This window comes from Leuresthes tenuis, unplaced genomic scaffold (genome assembly GCF_036924035.1).
Source record: "Leuresthes tenuis unplaced genomic scaffold, fLeuTen1.0.hap1 SCAF_24, whole genome shotgun sequence".
Lineage (NCBI taxonomy): Eukaryota > Metazoa > Chordata > Actinopteri > Atheriniformes > Atherinopsidae > Leuresthes > Leuresthes tenuis.
The window spans coordinates 8479428-8496371 of NW_027325378.1; the positions used below are offsets into that span (position 1 = coordinate 8479428).

Here is a 16944-nt window from a genome sequence, read left to right on the forward strand (position 1 = left end):
CGAGTTTTCCCGAGAAACAGGAAGTGCGTTGTTGCCATGGATACAAGTTGTTGCATTGCGGGCTTTTGGCCAATATTGACTAAAATCTGGGTTAGTCAATTCGCCGAAATAGCTGTTAATAGTTAAAACTCGTGATTATGAGACTTCAATTCGCAGTCCCCTTCGTAATTCTGATTATATGACAGTTTTTCTCATAATCGCGAGAAAAAGTACAGCAGCATTTTGAGACGAAGAATTGGAATGACGCAGAACTCCCCTGAAATTCCACAGCGTTTATCATTTTGTTAATTTCAAGTTAATCAGCGTGATAGCTACCAATACCTCTGATGGCACAAAACAAAAGAAAACGGTTCAAGGCTTATTCGGCGCATTTAAAGTTGCAAGATATTACCGATAGAACCGGTTATAAGCTCTTGTCAGAAAATCTTGCAGCAATTGTGTGACCTTAAAAAGTCGCAATCTCTAAATCAGTCAATTTGAATTCATTCTTAAAAGGTATGAAGTTAATAAATTCTGTTTTATTTTAAGAGCAAAGTTGAACGAAGAGGACAGTTATTGTGCAGTAAATATAGTTTTATCTTAAAAATGATATTCTTAGATTTTCAGCTGCCAGTCACAACCGCAGCATTAGTTAAGAAGTAAAAACAATATTTGCATTTTAATGGCCCGCAAAACTGTTGCCAGAGCAAACCGATGGTCATTTACTGAAGGTGTCGTCGCACTTCCGGGCTCAGGCACCTGACGAGCACGGGACATGACGTCGGGCAGGTGTACAAGCACCGAGGGGAAAAGGTGATTTAGATAGGGCTTCATTAAGTTATTGAATCGTATATCTGTAATATAGTAAGCGCAAACTGTGCAGAGAGTTATGGTGAGGTGATCTGAACTCCTGCTTTTTCATTTTTACTTTGTTTTCCAGACAAACCGAGAGCGAGTCGTCTTCTCGTGCAATTGATTAAAAACACTCACGCTTTCATATTTTCTTCCACTTCTTGTATCTCTTTTGACTTAAAACTCACATGGAGTCTGCAGGTAAGAGGACTTGTGTTCACACGCTCGTATTTTATTGCAACCAAACACGGATTTCTGTCCTGGACGTTAAGAATTCTCCCACCGAAGGATGAATATCTCTTTAGATTTTCCCTGCACTGGTACTTTTGTGATGATTATATTTAGAATAAAGCCGCACCTTTTTTTGATCTTCTAAATACTGAAGTTAAAAATGAATGTACCTGATAATCAACGTGTCTCTTCTAAATAATGTCAACCCTTGTAAATATGTATTTAGTCACAATTATTTAATTATTTAAGGCCAAATTCAACCTTTGATCAGTGTAACATCTATTAAGTTGTAGTGGAGTTATGATATTGCATTTGATACATTTAAGCACTTATTAATGTACAATAATAAGTTAACAAATAAAACTTCTATTAAGACTTAGATAATTCTTACTGTATTTATAATGACTGTACATTTGTTCAGATGGTCAGCGGGGGGGTGATGGTGGCAGCCAGAGACGTTCCCCTCTGGATGTCATCATGAGTCAGATCCGCAGGAAACGATCAGCCTCAGACAGGAAGCCGCTGGGACGCTTCCTCTCCAGAACCTTAAGTCAGACGGGGATCCCTGAGAATGGAGAGTCGGAGGGCAAAGAGAACAGAGGACAGAGTCCAGGTGAGGATGAAAGTCTGAGTTGTGTTATTTCAGGGCAGTTTGGGATCCCTGGTTATTGTTTATTTCACAACACATGAAAGTTTGCAGGTTTTTCCTCTGATTGGTGGCGATTTCCAGGTTTCTGTCGTTTCAGGTCTCATTTACTTTACATTAGTAAAATATAACTTAAACTTAGTGTTAGTCATATGTGACTTTCATGATATATGTTGTTTGGCATGTTTACTTTAGTGTTGTTGAAGTCATGGCTACAAATCAGTCAGGGGCCAAGATACAAACAGACTAAGAGAAATAATATAAATACAAAAAAACTTAAAAAAAAAAAAAGAAAACAGGACAGATGGAAAAATTACAACAAATCATCCCCAAGAATAGAAACAAAACAGCCACATGTAGAAAAATAAACCTTGAAGAGACCAAACACCTGTGCAAAAATGTGAAATAACCACATGGAAATAGAGCACTTAAAAGATACAACATGACCACGAAAACAACACGTAGTTTGAATATGAAACATTACACAAAGGAGCAGCAACAAGGCACAAAGCAACCACACAGAGGGAAGCTTTGTAAAATAAAAATATGCAGCAACTAGACCAAAGACAACACAATGGGAGGAAGTGAGGAGGAGGAGGAGATGAAGTTTACGAGTAAGACACGGGACAAGAATAAACGTCAGATTTGATGTTACTGCTGGAGAGAACTCAGGATGATCAGTACTTTACTTATCAGTAAGTAATAACTAATTAGAGCTCTTGTTCTGTACCTTTTGCTTTACTTGGTTCTGTCGGTGAAGTCGTCAACCTGCAGGTTTAATCATGAAAATAATAAAATCATGATCATTTCCCCCTCTGCGCTTTAAAGGCTGTAAGTCAGACTGAAACTGTGGTTGATTTCTGTAATAAAACTAATGAAACATGTTTATATACTCTAGACATTTACTTTGGTGCTCTGTATCAGGACTAACAGGAAATTCACAACATTACAATAGCAAAAACATCAATTATAACCTCATATCATATATCATTGATGAAGCCTCAGTTAGCTCCTCGGTTCTATTTCAGACTAACACGTCTGGTAATGTTTGGTCATTTTGATCTAATTTCACACCAAAATCTTGGAAGTTTTCAGCCTTTAAAAATGTTCTCTGCCATCTTCAGTCCCTGGCACTGTCATTTAAACAGTGTGCAAATGTACTGAAACAAATCAGTGAGTCATTAGCAGGCTTGTGCAGAACTTAACAATCTTTTGAGGAGATCCATTTCACCTGAATCAGGCGTGTTGAAGCAGGGAAACATCTAAAACCTGCAGGACAGCGGCCCTCCAGGACCGACTTTGGGCATCCCTGCTGTAAAACATGACAACAACTTCACGTGTGTAGCGGTGCATGTACAGGGCTTAGATGGAGGTGATGTTACATCCCACAACTAGAGCAACAAAAAAAGCCAAATTGTTTAGGGATACTTTAAAGTGAAAAAGAATAACTTCAAAAAGATTCACATCATTTTTCAGCAGAATGTCCATCTGCTTGTTAGTCAAGAGTAGTGAGAAAAAGAAGGTAGAGAGGAAAGGGCATGACGTAAAGGTAATGAGGTGTGCTGTAAAACAATCTTAGAGACCGTTAGAGGTGTTTTTGACAGAAGAAAAAGAGATCTTTGAAAACAAAGCTCAGCAGCTGCCACATCTACTGAAACAATCTGACAGCTACAGAAAGATGCAGAAGAGGTGCTGGCTCATTAGATCAGGTGTGTGTGTTTCAGGTGTTGCAGCGGCGGCAGAGAGTGAGCGCCACATTGGCTGGGGTCGAGTGTGTGTTTTCCTGCAGAAGCTGGGAAAGAAAGCTGACAGCAGGAGGCTCAGTTTGGCCCACTGTGATCTGACAGCCACAGACCTTCTGGAGCTCGGTACAAACACACACACGTAATCTGAATGCTATTATTGGATTATATTTAAGATTTAAGATTTTTACCTTTTGTTTACCTTTGAAACAACTCAGAATGAGATGACTGATGTCCACTTCCATATCACACCTGCACATATGATAAAGATGAAGTAAAGAGTGATATTAGTGGTGTGACATACGCAGGACGTTGGTCAAAGTGTGAAATAAGTGTGAGCACAAGTCCGCTTCATTTTTATCGGTTTCCTCCTCAGCGACGTTGCTCCACCTCCTCCCTCAGCTGGAGGAGCTGGACGTCTCCTGGAACGAGCTGCTTGGTGGGAGTCTGACAGTGCTCACCACTCACCTCCAGCACGTGGGCGGGATCAGGACACTGAGGCTCTGCAGTTGTAGGCTAAACACCGATGACATCACCGCTCTGGGTAAGGGTCGCTTTTATTTTTTAAGAGTAAAATATAAACTGCAGACTGAGTCTGCATCTACTGTAAGTAAAATTCTTATTTTGCTTGATGTTTAATTCCAAGATAACTTTATTAGTTGTATAACTATAACTATGTTGTGTTTCACTCCAAGTCTTCCATGAGCTTTTACTTAAACTTAAACTCGCTGGAAATATCTCTTGCCATCTTTTAAAAGAAAAACTCAATAAACTGTCAGTGTGTTGATTGATACATCTTATTTATGGACTATATGAGCATTTTTTTTTACCCTGAATTGGATGTTAATTCACAATGTTAAATAAGCCAGACTTTAAGCGCAAATCAAAGAACAAATCAAAGAGGCTTCCCCCTGCTGGCCATTAGATAGAATACAGTTGCGATATATAACCGGTGGCTCCTTCCATGTTTTTTGTGTAGTCTGTGATCCTGTCTAAAGGTCTGTGTCGTCATATTAGCTGTTATTTGGTATGTTTGTGTAGGTGAAGGTCTCAGTTATCTCCCTCTTTTGGAGATACTTGATTTGTCCTGGAACGGCGGTGTTGGGGGCGGAGCTTTGCAAAGCCTGCTGGGAAGAATTCACCCACCGCTGAGGGAGCTCCACCTCGTGGCCTGTCAGCTAACTGCAGCGGATGCGACTGCTTTAGGTAATGTTTTGAACAAATATTAATGTTTCCACATGATGTTTGGTTACATTTTGATCCATTTCCTGCCTCCTCTGATGGATAACTCCCTGTGTGTCATATATTCCTCTCAGGAGGAATGGCGGCTGTTCTCCCCAGACTTTGCGTGCTGGATATCTCCTGTAACCCTCGGCTCACACAGGAGGTGGATGCTGGCGGCTTCACTGACCTGGCGACTTCCCTCTCTCAGACCATCTCCCTCACCACGCTTCGTCTACAGTCTTGTGGTCTGATGGCAGACTGCCTCGATGCTCTCGGTAGGATGACTGGAAAGAGTCCTGAAATTAAGTAAACGCAACCTAAGATGAACAACACATGACATTTTACACTGTGTCATTATTTATTGAACAAAAATTAAGACAAAACACAGAAGCAGTGTGTGAAAAACTAAGTGAACCCTTACTACTTTCACAGGAATTAAAAGGGTAAGTAGCAGCCAGGTGCTGCTGATCAATGCTCTGATTAATTGATTATCAGTAAGTGTGAGCACCTCTATAAAAGCAGGAGTTTTGTCAGTTTGCTGGTCTGGAGCATTCAGGTGTGTGTTAACACAATGCCAAGGAGGAAAGACTTCAGCAATGATCTTAGAGAAGCTGTCCATCAATCTGGGAAGGGTTATAAGGCCATTTCCAAACTATTTGGAGTCCATAATTTTACAGAGAGAAAGATTATTCACAAGTGGAAAACATTCAGGACAGCTGTCAATCTTCCCCGGAGTGGACGTCCCAGCAAGTTCACCCCAAGGTCAAAAACCCAAGAGCTACATCTCAGACTCTACAGGCTTCAGTTAGCATGTTAAAGGTTAAAGTTCATGACAGAACAATTAGAAAAAGACTGAACAAGTATGGCTTGTTTGGATTGTAGGGTTGTAGTAGAAGGAAAGAAGAGTGGGCCAAAATTCCTCCACAACCATGTCAGAGACTGATAACATCATACAGAAAATCATTACTTCAACTTATTGCTGCTAAAAGGTGGTTCTACGAGCTGTTGGATCGTTCACTTAGTTTTTTTACCCACTGCTTCTGTGTTTTGTCTCAGTTTTTGTTCCAGAAATAATGACACTGTGTAATATGTCACGTGTTGTTGTTCATCTGAGGTTGGATTTACCTTATTTTAACTTCTGATACATTAAACTGCAGAAGTGAAAATGGGGGATCTTTCTTTTTCATGTGACTGTAGACTGTAAATCTATCATTCATGTATGAAGTGTCTCACCCATACACATGATGAACAACTTGTAGTGGAGGTATAAGTACAAAGTTGTATTATGAGAACGAATTACAACCTTGAGATACATGTGTTGTCTCCTCTCTGCTGGCCTGCAGGTGGCTCACTCCGCTGCCTACCCTCGATGCGAGAGTTGGACCTGTCCTGTAACAAACATCTGTCTGGAGGACTGAGCTCCCACACCGGCCACCTGGCTCACGTCACACACCTCGAGAGCCTGGACCTTCACCAGTGCTGCCTCACGCATGCTGACCTCGAGGCCTTGAGTGAGTCGCTGTGAATCTTGGATCTCAGACTGAGCTGAGGCTGCAGGTATCTGCAGCAGTCATGTGACTTTTTTGTCTCCAGTCCAGGTGCTTCCCTCTCTGACGGCGTTGACGGAGCTCGACGTATCGTCCAATAAGGAGGCAGGAAGCGTAGTCCACCCGCTGGTCTCTGCCCTCCCGCTGACACAGATGAGACGACTGCCGCTTAACAGCTGCAGCCTGAATGAGGAGTCCCTCACTGCTCTGGGTAACTGATGAAGATCATTCTGTTTCATAGTGTTTTGTATAAATAAGAAGCTTTGCAAAGCGACAAAATTCAAAGCAACTCATTTGCATAATTAATGCTTAGAAGGTCACTTGGTTGAAATCAAATGAAAGAAGGATCTGCTCATCCAACAGGGGTTTCTGTCCTTGGCCTTTCCACACTGAGATTTCCCCAGACTCCCTGAATCTTTTCACAATATTCAGCTCTGTAAATGCTGAAAGACCAATTTTCTTTACAATCTTACTGAGAAATATTTGTTGAACTTATTGATGATTCTCTGATGGAGTTTGGCACAGAGTGGTGAGCCACGACCCATCCTTGTTTAGAAAGAAACCTTTGGTGGATGCTCCTTTTACACCCTCACCTGTCACCAGGTAACTTGCAGATTGAAGAATCTACTTTATGTTCTTTAAACCTTTTTTGTCCTTTTTTGCCTCTATAACAACCTTTTTCCTGTGTTCTACTGTGTCAAATTTGAAATGTATTTAAGTTTTCTACACAAAGTTTAAAATGTATTATCAAATTACAGAATTAAGTTTTTAGAGCATTTTATAAAACTCCCAACTGTTCTGGAATTTAAATTTGTATTTGGCAGGTTGAAATGACTAAATTAGACAAAAGGAGCTGAACAGAAAGCTAATAATCTGGGGCTAAGAGGCACAGACGAGACAGACCAGCTGTACGAAGTGAAAGCTGGAAACAGGACAAGATAACCGTCTGCCTAAAATGATGAGAACTTCCTTAGTGATCGTTATGTTATGCAACATTTCTGTGTGTCAGCCTTGGCAGTCCCCTACCTGCGCAGTGTGGATGTTTCCTGGTGTAAAGTGGTTGGCGGTCGCTTGGCGCTGCTGCTGGACGCTCTGCAGCCATCAGTCACCGTGGAGCTCCGCCTCAGCAGCTGTGAGCTCACCTCTGACGACCTGCATCACCTCGGTAACAAACATTCACTTCAGAATCATTGCAGTAGATTTAGTTAATGAATCAATTAATGCTGTTTTGTTTGTTAACAATAGCTTGATTTTAATCTCAAATACAGCTTGTCAGTGTATCATTTAGCTGAATAAAATGACTTACATTCATATTCTAAACTATATTTAAACAAATATCACAAACGTTTAATGAGATTTTGCATCTTTCCGTCTTTCTTGCTTTGAATTATTGCAAACTAAGTAGCTAAATGTTCATTTCTACACACTTGTTGCAAAAATATTAAAAACATACCTTTTGAAAATGGTACTAAATACTTTACACAGTACAAAGAATTAAAATATGTTATAAAGCACAAAAAATGTGTAGGTCAGTCAAATTGACATGTTTGATAACATCACTTTGAATGCTTTCCGAATATGTTCCAAAAGCTGGAACATGGTCTTCAAATTGAATGTTTTGAATGTTAAAGGATAATACTTTCATAATACCAAAGGGAAATTAGCTGAAAATGTAAAAGATTAAGGAAGTTAAAGAGGGAGAGGCACAATAAGCACAGGGAGAAAACAGAAAGCAGAACTTCTTTATGAGGAAATCAGTAACATTATCATCAAAATATATTATCTACCATGCTCACAGTGGCTGTAGTTCTGTTAAGTCAGAAACATTGTGCAGGAATCGTGGAAAATCGAATCCTGACCGCCTCCCTGCCTAAATTGATCAATAATCAATAATCGGTCTGTTATCTTTCTGTGTGCAGCTGCAGTGTGCAGACGTGGCTGTTTGTCCTCTCTCAAAGTGTTGGATCTGTCCTACAACGGCTCGGTGGGTGATGCCGGCTGGTCGGCTCTGTTCGCAGCAGGAGGTCTGGGCTCGCTGGAGGACGCGGACCTCAGCCTGAGACCTTTGACCTCTTCTCCATGCTTGGCCTGGCTGCCCACGCTGCTCGGCGCTCTGCCTCGAATGCCAGTGCTGGCTCGGCTGGCGATGCAGCGTTGGACCGCCGGATCCCAGGAGAGACAGCAGCTGAACTACAGCACGAAGAACAGAGGCATCCAGCTGGAGTGGGATCCAGACATCACAGACTCAGCTTGTAAGATGACCGACGAGGAGAGACCTGAGGAGAGTCAGCCTGAGGAGAGTCAGCCTGAGGAGTAGGCACAAAAATCCTGACGGCAGATAATCTGATACTGTCTGTCACGGATGAAGGAGGCCCAATTAAAAACAAACCACCGCTGATCCAGTTCAGCTACAAGACTTCATCAGAGCATCATAATCCCTTACAAATAACTTATAGATTCTTCTCATATATAAAATGATCAGATTACTCCAGATAACTGCACCACTAACGTACAATAAGTCAGATATTCAGTTCCTGCTCTTGTAGATGAAATCAGAGTTAAATTTTAACTTTAAGAGATCAATTGTTTTATACAGTATTTCAGCTTTATTTAGTTTTGTTATTCCAACACAACATAACTTTTAAGCTTCAACCAACAACTCTTTCCTTTCTAATAGTGACAAGCTTGTTTAGCGTGAAAAATGTCATAAAATGGTGAGAAACACCTATATTTATTTTTTCCTGAAGCCCTAGTTAAAGTTATTCTCATGTCTTGGCTTTTCTGAACTCAAAGATTTGAGTTTACTGTCACAGAGAGTTGGAAAATATTCACATGTGATTCAACTCATTTCGTAAGTTTCACCAAATACGAATGAAAAATATGAAAAAAAGATCCAAATCAAATCCTCACTGACATTAGGTCACCTTGGTCTACTATCAAAGGATATTGTCTGCTCTTATGACTTAATTATTGCAAGACAATCATGCTTAATGTTTAGCAACAATGTTCAGTTATGGATCCACATCAGCTGTCATGATGATGATCTTCAAGCTGAAATCAGGTGTGATCAAATTCATCTAATACTTATTTTTGGGTTCTGTATAAATATCCTTGGGAGGAGCTTTGCTTTCTCAAAGTATCTGGTTGTATTTACCTCTTAAGAGAGCATACGGCAGATTTCTTGAGATGAAACTGCCAGTTATCACGAGAGAAGCAGCTTTGTTACTTCAAGATGAATTTTTAAAAAAGCACAGCCAGACTTTTGGGACACTTTTCAGTCAGAATTATGCAGTTTTTTATGTATTTACTGTTAAATCAGGGTGCAATGATTAAAAAAAAAGTTTATTTGCCGCTATTTGTTGATATTTTTTGTGTTGAAATCCATTTCTGTTGACGTTGGACGTGAGGAAAGTTAGGCTTTAGAGTTCAGGGCTGCAGAGGAACAAGATGCTGTTCCCTGATGTGCGGACAAATGGTGGCGTCATTGGATGTGTCTGCACAGTAAATGCGTTTCCTCAAACTCTGAAAGACCTCTGCGAGGAACACCTGACCGTCCACCTCGTACGCACTGACGTCTGTCTGCTCGGGCGGCAGTCGGCCGCTGGATATCAGCTCTCTGAAGGCCTGAGGGAGGAAGCAGCCATAGATTTAAGCAACATGTGATTTAAATGTGAATCCAGCCCTCCTTAGTGTGTTTTACCTGGCAGACTGACTCCTCCAGGTGGTTTCCCCAAATGTAGATGTGTGTTAGAGTTTTGTTCTTTTTCATAGCCTGAGCCAAAGATAACAGACCCTCCGTCCTGATGCTGTTGCTCCTGACGGACAGCCTGGCACACAGAGACAGCGTGAGCATAAAAGTGGACTCCTAATTCTTATTCAGATCTCAATACTGAATAATCAAACTTTGATAGAAATGGTCTTTATAAGAAGTGAAAAACTGGATTCCGATCCAAATTTAAATGTAAAGTATGATACTTTCCTCTCCGTGCACCTCTAAATATTCTGAAAATACTTCACAGAGTGACTTTTGTCTTAATTTACCTAAAACTTGTGAAATTAAATAAGGAATAAAGAAAGAGATTTTTCTTTTTAAAAGACATTTCAGTTCCTTAAGTAAAACCCCTGGCAAAAATGATGGATTCACTATTAGTGGGGTATGTTATCATGTTATTTCTGCAGTGTGCGTGTGTGTTTGAAATTTAAATTAATCACAGATAAGGTAATGAATTTAAGTGCTGAGTGCCGTAACTTGTAAAAACCTAAAAAAAAATGCTGTAAACAAGTTGTTGCACCTGCTGATTGTCAAGAAACAACAAAAGAGCGGTCAGTGGAGACAATGGAGAGGGTTATATAACTCCTTCAACAAGGTAATTCAGCTCAGAGTGTGGCATACGATGCTGGTTATTTAGCTGTGTCTGAAATTAGCTGCGAGTACAAACAGAATGGGAAGGTTGTAAAAGGGAAACATACAGGTCAACGTGTCAGGACAGAAAACTCAAAGCAGTACATTTGAAAAAAGAAAATGTTCAACAAAAGAAATTAAGAACAGAAACAGGAGTCAGTGTTTGTTACTGTGAGAAACCAGCTGAAGGAAATGGGGTTTCCATCCAGAAAAGCCAAACTAAACCATCATTAACACCAAAAGAGAAGAAAACAAGGTTACAGTGGGCTGAAGAGAAGCAGCCATGGACTGTGGATGGCTGGATGAAAGGGTTGTTCAGAGATATGCAAAGCTGATCTGCTTTCTGTTAATAAAGAAAGTTGGAACCTCATGGATGAAGAATACAGTGAAAACTCCAAAGAATTCAAGTTGTCAGAAAAGACAGAAGAAGACTCACTCTCTCAGGATGCAGCCTGGCCATGCGATGGCTTCACTCAGGCATGCAGCTCCTTCATCTTCAATCCGATTGGACGACAGATCTATGATCTCCAGGGTTGAGTTCTGTTTCAGCACCCCAGCAAGATGGCGTGCACCGTCACGAGACACACGGTTGCTGCAGAAATCCACGAAGACAGCGAGATAAAGAGGAAGTGAAATAAACAGTGATAAAAGCTTTGAAGGATGACACTTTTGAGTTGTTTTATTCCTACCAGCGCAGGTCCAGGTACTGCAGACTGTGGTTCAGCCTCAGGCCTTCAGTCAGCCTCTCCATCCCAGTGTCAGTCAAGCCCATCTTCCCCAGGTGGAGCTCCACAAGACTGCAGTTCACTGCCAGCATCTCAGAGAAGTGCACCGCCCACTCCTCCTGAGACAGATCCAGAGTGGAGTTACACATCAGTCTAAACAGATCCTGATCTCGGTTAACTGTGTTCTGTGTATTTGTACCTGGTGGCTGAAAAGAAGAGGTCGGCTGATATCGACAGAGCGAAGAGCTGTGTTGCTTTTCAACACGATGCTGAGTGCTATCACACTCTGAGTGGCCTGCTGGGACAGAGGGAAGCTCAGAGAAACTAGACATCTGTCAGTTTAAAGCTGGAAAAACTGGACCCCCCCCAACATTTCACGATGGCCAGTGAGAGCTCACACACAGTTTACTGGGTATGTGTGTTTACCAGGTCGCAGTCAGCCAGCTCCAACTCCTGCAGCGTGTTGTTCACCTGCAGCATGTGGGCCAGGTGCATGGCTCCTCTGTTGCAGATCTTATTACCTGACAGCCTGAGAGAGAGCAAGCGGTCGTTATGCTGCAGAGAAAAGGAGAGAACTCCCATCACTTTTCAGTCTCCCCCTGGTAAAAGTCACGTTTTTAACCTTGTTAATGTCATGATCTGCGTTTTTCTGTCCTTTGAGTTTCTAGTCTTTTCTGTGGTTTAATTATTTCTTAGTTTGTTTGAACTCTGTGTTTTGATTTTTTTGTCCTTTGGGTTCCTGGTCTTCATGATTCATGGTTTATATATTTAGATTTGACCTCATCTTTTCTTCGGCTCTGTGTTCTTAGCTATTATTCTTTATCCCCATCTTTTTTTCTCTTCAGAGTTTAGATCCTGTCATTATCTGGAGGACACTGTAAGTACAAGTGGACATGTCCAACGTCCAGAAAGCTTTATTGTGTGTGTATGAGTGTGTTTTCTCTGTAATATATTTTTTTAATATTAAGAAAGCAACAGAAAGTGAAACCATTCTGAAACTTCCACTTGACCTTGTACAGTTTAACTTACTCTTCTTGAGAATCGCTGTCTTATTCAATCATACGCCGCTGAATTACTCCCGTATTAGAACTGGTCATTGCATAGCGAAGCAAAGATGAGGTAGATGTCCATTCACTGAACGTGGAAAAAGGTGCAGTCATATTCCAAACCATTTTACGAACCTGTAAGCTGTTGGCGATGATGTGAGCTCCATCAGTCTGAATGTCGTTAAACATCAGGTCCAAAGAGCGCAGAGCTGAATTATCGGCCTACTCGCAACACACAATGGAAACGCACATTAATAACATGCAAAATCAACAACACAGCAAAAATTAAACACCATATTCCCAAATATGAAAACCGTTTTTAAATCAGCTGTCTGTGAACTGCACATTTAAGATAATAAATACAGTTAATCCTCCATATCTATAATAATAACAACAGAGATTCTGATTGATTCTTCTGAGGGAAGGCGAATGAAGTCAGGCTGGAAATCCTACACCTGTCTTTTGTGAGTTTGTTTGTGTCTATATTTCACGATGGAGCATTCTGACATTTTTTAAAGCTTGACAGAAGGAAGTGCAGCTGAAATGATAAACACAGTGTTATCTATGCAGTCTGTGTCACAGTCCCAAGATTTCTGAGGTAATAGGTAGCACAGAAAATAAAGAACAAGAGATGATCAGGTATGATCTGGTGTGTGGGAAGCACGTCTCCCTGGCCTTACCTACTCAGCAGAATAAAACCCACATATGACGGTTTATGACTAATCTGTAACACATATGTCCAAAAATCCCTAAATACTTATTTTCCATAAGTAAGACGCTTTGTTTTTTAGATGAAACTGATATTTATCTACCTTTAAAATCTCAGCGATGTGTCCAGCCCCTTCATCACAAATGTTATTGTATCTCACATCAAGACCTGTTCATAGACAAATTGTAAAAAAAAAGGTGTTTAATTCCTTAAAAACATCTGTTCTAGCTGCGTTGACCTGAATTTGACGGCTCACCCGTCACACACTCGTTGCTTTGCAGACATTTTGAAAGAGCACAGACGTCGTCATCACAGAGTCTCTGAATGTGTTTCAGTCTGTTGTTTCCTGTCAGTTTTAAGGTGAAATTCCTGCCACACAGAACAGAGGAGCATATTTAACGCTGTTTTAGACATCAAACACAAAACAAGCCACAGGCTTCGATAAAAAAACATATTCGACAAAAGTCAAGCAGGACTCATATTTTCATGATGAAAACAGGAAACCAAACTTAATCCAAACAAATGCTTTTATAGTTTTAAATCAAATTCTACACATATACTGTATAAACATGTCTGCTTCATTCAACGATCAAAGAAAATTTCTTTGGAACATTTTGCAGCCTTGAAATGCAACACTGCAGTGTAAGCTCATTTTATTTGTTTTGCATCGTCTTTTATGTATCCTCTGTGTTAATCTGTATTTATGCGTTTTTAATGTCTTATGTACAGTTGTTCAGCACTTTGGTCACTTGCTGCTGTTTTTAAAGAGCTTTATAAATAAAGTTGGCTCGGCTTATTGCTACAGACGCAGATTACCAGTTTACAGTAATACAGCAGCTTTAATGCTGTATTGGTTTTGTTTTAGTTCCTCATTTCTGACTCAGTTGTTTGGATTTCTATGTTGTGTTTTAGCTTTACTTCCTTTTTTAAAATATAGTTGGAAAATGTTTCTTTTTTATTGTTCACTTTTGCTTCCTGATCCTGTTTAATTCCTTTGTTCGCCACCAAACTGTTGTGATTGTTTGCAGCTGTGGAAGTATTTTAAGCTCCTGCCTTGCTGCCGTCACTGTTTGAGGATTGTCCTGTTTTGGGCTCTCTGCCACTGCAGCATTTTTTTTCCCCTCGGCCACCGAAATGAACTCAACACACAGAGACAGAAAGCTTCCCTCTGCTGAGTGAATGACATATTCTCTAATAGCTTTATGAGCATAAATCATGCTTGATACGTCAGAGTTGTCTACATTCATCTGCTTACCCCTTGGTCTTGCTTGAACATTCAAGATTATACACATTTTCTTTCTTTAGTACTGTATTTAATCTGAACACGCCACAGCAACTAGTGAGCAAGCTGAGGCCCCTGGGTATCAGCACCTCCACGTGTAACTGGCTGCTGGACAGACCATAGTCAGTGAGAGTGGGAAACAGCATCTCCAGCTCCATCTCCCTCTCCGTTGGCTCCCCTGTGGGCTGTGCCCCGAGTCCACTGTTGTTTATGCTGCTGACACATGACTGCTGCACTGCATCTGCTTTTAATCACACCATCAAGTATCTGGATGACACATCAGTGGTGGGTGTCATTAGGGACAACAACGATCTGTCTTTTAGAGAGCAGGTGAAGCAGGTGATGGACTGGTGCAGTGACAATAATCAGATCCTAAATGTCGAAAAGTCCAAAGAGATGATCATCATTGAAAACACGGCTGTGGGTGTAGTCAGCAGCACCAAATTCCTGGTGATGCAGACAGGTACACTCTGTAATAGTTCCACTCCCCAATCCATTAGACTTTAACTCTCAACTCATAATACCCCCAACCCCCCCTGCAAAACCCTCTGATTGTCATCATATAGAGGAGAAGGGTAGAGATTTATTAATTAGTTCAAAGATGCTTAAAAAGTTCACATAGAGCATAACTGACATAAACTGACTTTCTTCAACTTTCACATATATTCATTTTATGCCTTCACATCAGTGCATGAGTAGCAAATAACAATCTAATGTTTTATCATACTATGGTGAGCACTCTTACTTAAAATACCTATTATCTAATATTTGAATAATTTGGTTTTTAATGAACTCATTTTATCTGACAGCTTTAGTTATTTTTACAGATGGAAATTTAGTTTTAAAAAGCATGGACAGAGTTAAAAGAATATGATATTTTGTTGAAAGTTTTCCAGGAGTAAACCCAAGCAGAACACTAACAATTTGTTATATAAGAAAAAAACTACCAGAACATAGAAACTAACATCCAGAGATCCAGGAAAACATCAGGAAGATAGCCCCAAATGATGCCTCAGCCAGCTAAAACCCAGGGAAGGGGAGGAGGAACCATCATGGAAGGGTGAGCCTCTGTATGACACGTACCGCCAACAGATTGAAGAAGCGGCTGATATCAAAAAGTCTAAGATGAAAAGTTTAAGATGCAGGCATACATGGAACGCTATAACCAAGTGGTGGGAATAGTGTACAGGAACAGTGAAAGTGGGAGATGCCTCCAAAGGAGGTGGAGTAAAGATCCAGAGGGACTTTCAGATCCAGATTGAACAACAGGTGATGGCTAACCAACTGGACATTGTGGTGGTCAACAAACTACAGAAGAAGGCAGTAGTGGTAGATGTAGCGATTCCAAGTGACAGTAACATCAAGAAGAAGGAACATGAGAAGCTTGAAAAACATCAACAACAAAAGGAAGAAGTTGGGAAATATGTGGGAAGTGATAACTGGAGCACTCAGGGCAGTCACCCTCAAACTGGGACAGGGACAATGATGATTGTGTGTTGTTAGAGGCCCACTTGTCATAAGTACGTCCTGGGACCCCAACATCAAATAAGCATGAAATGGCTTCATCTCTATTTCCCTCCCTCAAAAAAACCCAAAACAAAACAAAAAACTGAGTTTGGACCGATCTGAACAAACAAAACTTTATCAAAAAATTTGAAGGATTCCCCTCACAACTTAATTATTTTAAGCTTGAGTTTCTGAGTATAACAAAGACAAGAACATTTTTTCTTTGCTCTAAATATTTTTTATACTTTAAGCTCAGAGTTCTAAAAAAAATTAAAAATAAATAAATACTGAAATACGTATAATTTTGTAAAATTTTCAGACGGGAACTTGTACATGTTTTTAAAAGCAAAAGGACCCGGATGTACCGTTAGCTCCGGAAGCTAATCTTTCATCAATCTTACCTGTGCGTTCAAAGTTCAACACTCACCCTGTTTCTGACGTCTTCTCTAAAATGTCTGAAATGTCTGGGTTTCTCTTAATGTCATGTTCGGAGCAGACATCTTCGTAGCACTCAGAAATCGTTTTGCCAGTCATTTCTTGAGGCTACGGCGCATTCTACGTTGCTACGGCAACGGCTGATGACGGCGTCCCCACAAGGACAAAAAGAACAAATAGTTGAAAAAATAGTCATTTTCTGCCACAAAACAGAATCCGGTGTTCTTACTTTCGCGTTTTAGCAGTTATATTTGATCTCCATAAACTGCGGAGCATCTTTATCCTCCACAGACTGGACTGACTTGATTAATGTGATGTATCTAATGCACAGAAATAACATTCCTCTTTGTCTACAAACGTATATATTTACAGATCCACTGCTTGAAGGAACCTACAACACAAACCCCCCTCCTTGAAAAACTATTAGTTGTACTGCCAAGGAGGAGATGGCTCCATCTCCTGCCATGTTGTTCATGAAGGATTTGGTCAACTCCCTGCTTATATGATGATAATCTGCATGTTTTAGCTCTGCTATGTACACAGGTAGGTGTCTGTAAATGTTTACATACAGGTGTAGACATGTGTGTACAAAAACCTAGTCTTATCCTCAAAAGGAAG

At 40.5% G+C, this 16944-nt stretch overlaps 2 protein-coding genes across 3 annotated transcripts; one reads left to right on the forward strand and one right to left on the reverse strand.

Annotated features, from left to right (window-relative positions):
• The first annotated feature begins 737 nt into the window (after window positions 1-737).
• lrrc31 (leucine rich repeat containing 31) lies at window positions 738-9458 on the forward strand. 2 transcript variants are annotated; one of them, XM_072378403.1, is made up of 11 exons: window positions 738-792; window positions 920-1032; window positions 1484-1675; window positions 3433-3576; window positions 3827-3994; window positions 4492-4656; window positions 4767-4949; window positions 6018-6185; window positions 6268-6432; window positions 7231-7386; window positions 8141-9458. In XM_072378403.1, exons 2-11 carry the CDS (start codon window positions 1020-1022, stop codon window positions 8536-8538), a joined length of 1752 nt encoding a protein of 583 aa, XP_072234504.1. In that variant the 5' UTR covers window positions 738-792; window positions 920-1019; the 3' UTR covers window positions 8539-9458. The 2 variants fall into 2 exon arrangements, with proteins under 2 accessions (XP_072234504.1, XP_072234505.1); XM_072378404.1 differs by lacking the exon at window positions 920-1032 and having other exon boundaries at window positions 749-792.
• lrrc34 (leucine rich repeat containing 34) lies at window positions 9376-16444 on the reverse strand. Its single transcript, XM_072378406.1, has 10 exons — window positions 16319-16444; window positions 13360-13472; window positions 13207-13271; window positions 12530-12616; window positions 11775-11903; window positions 11548-11643; window positions 11313-11467; window positions 11060-11215; window positions 9922-10048; window positions 9376-9845 (listed from the first exon to the last, which is right to left on the reverse strand). The coding sequence occupies exons 1-10, from the start codon at window positions 16423-16425 to the stop codon at window positions 9648-9650; spliced, it is 1233 nt and encodes a 410-aa protein (XP_072234507.1). The 5' UTR covers window positions 16426-16444; the 3' UTR covers window positions 9376-9647.
• Window positions 16445-16944: the final 500 nt, after the last annotated feature.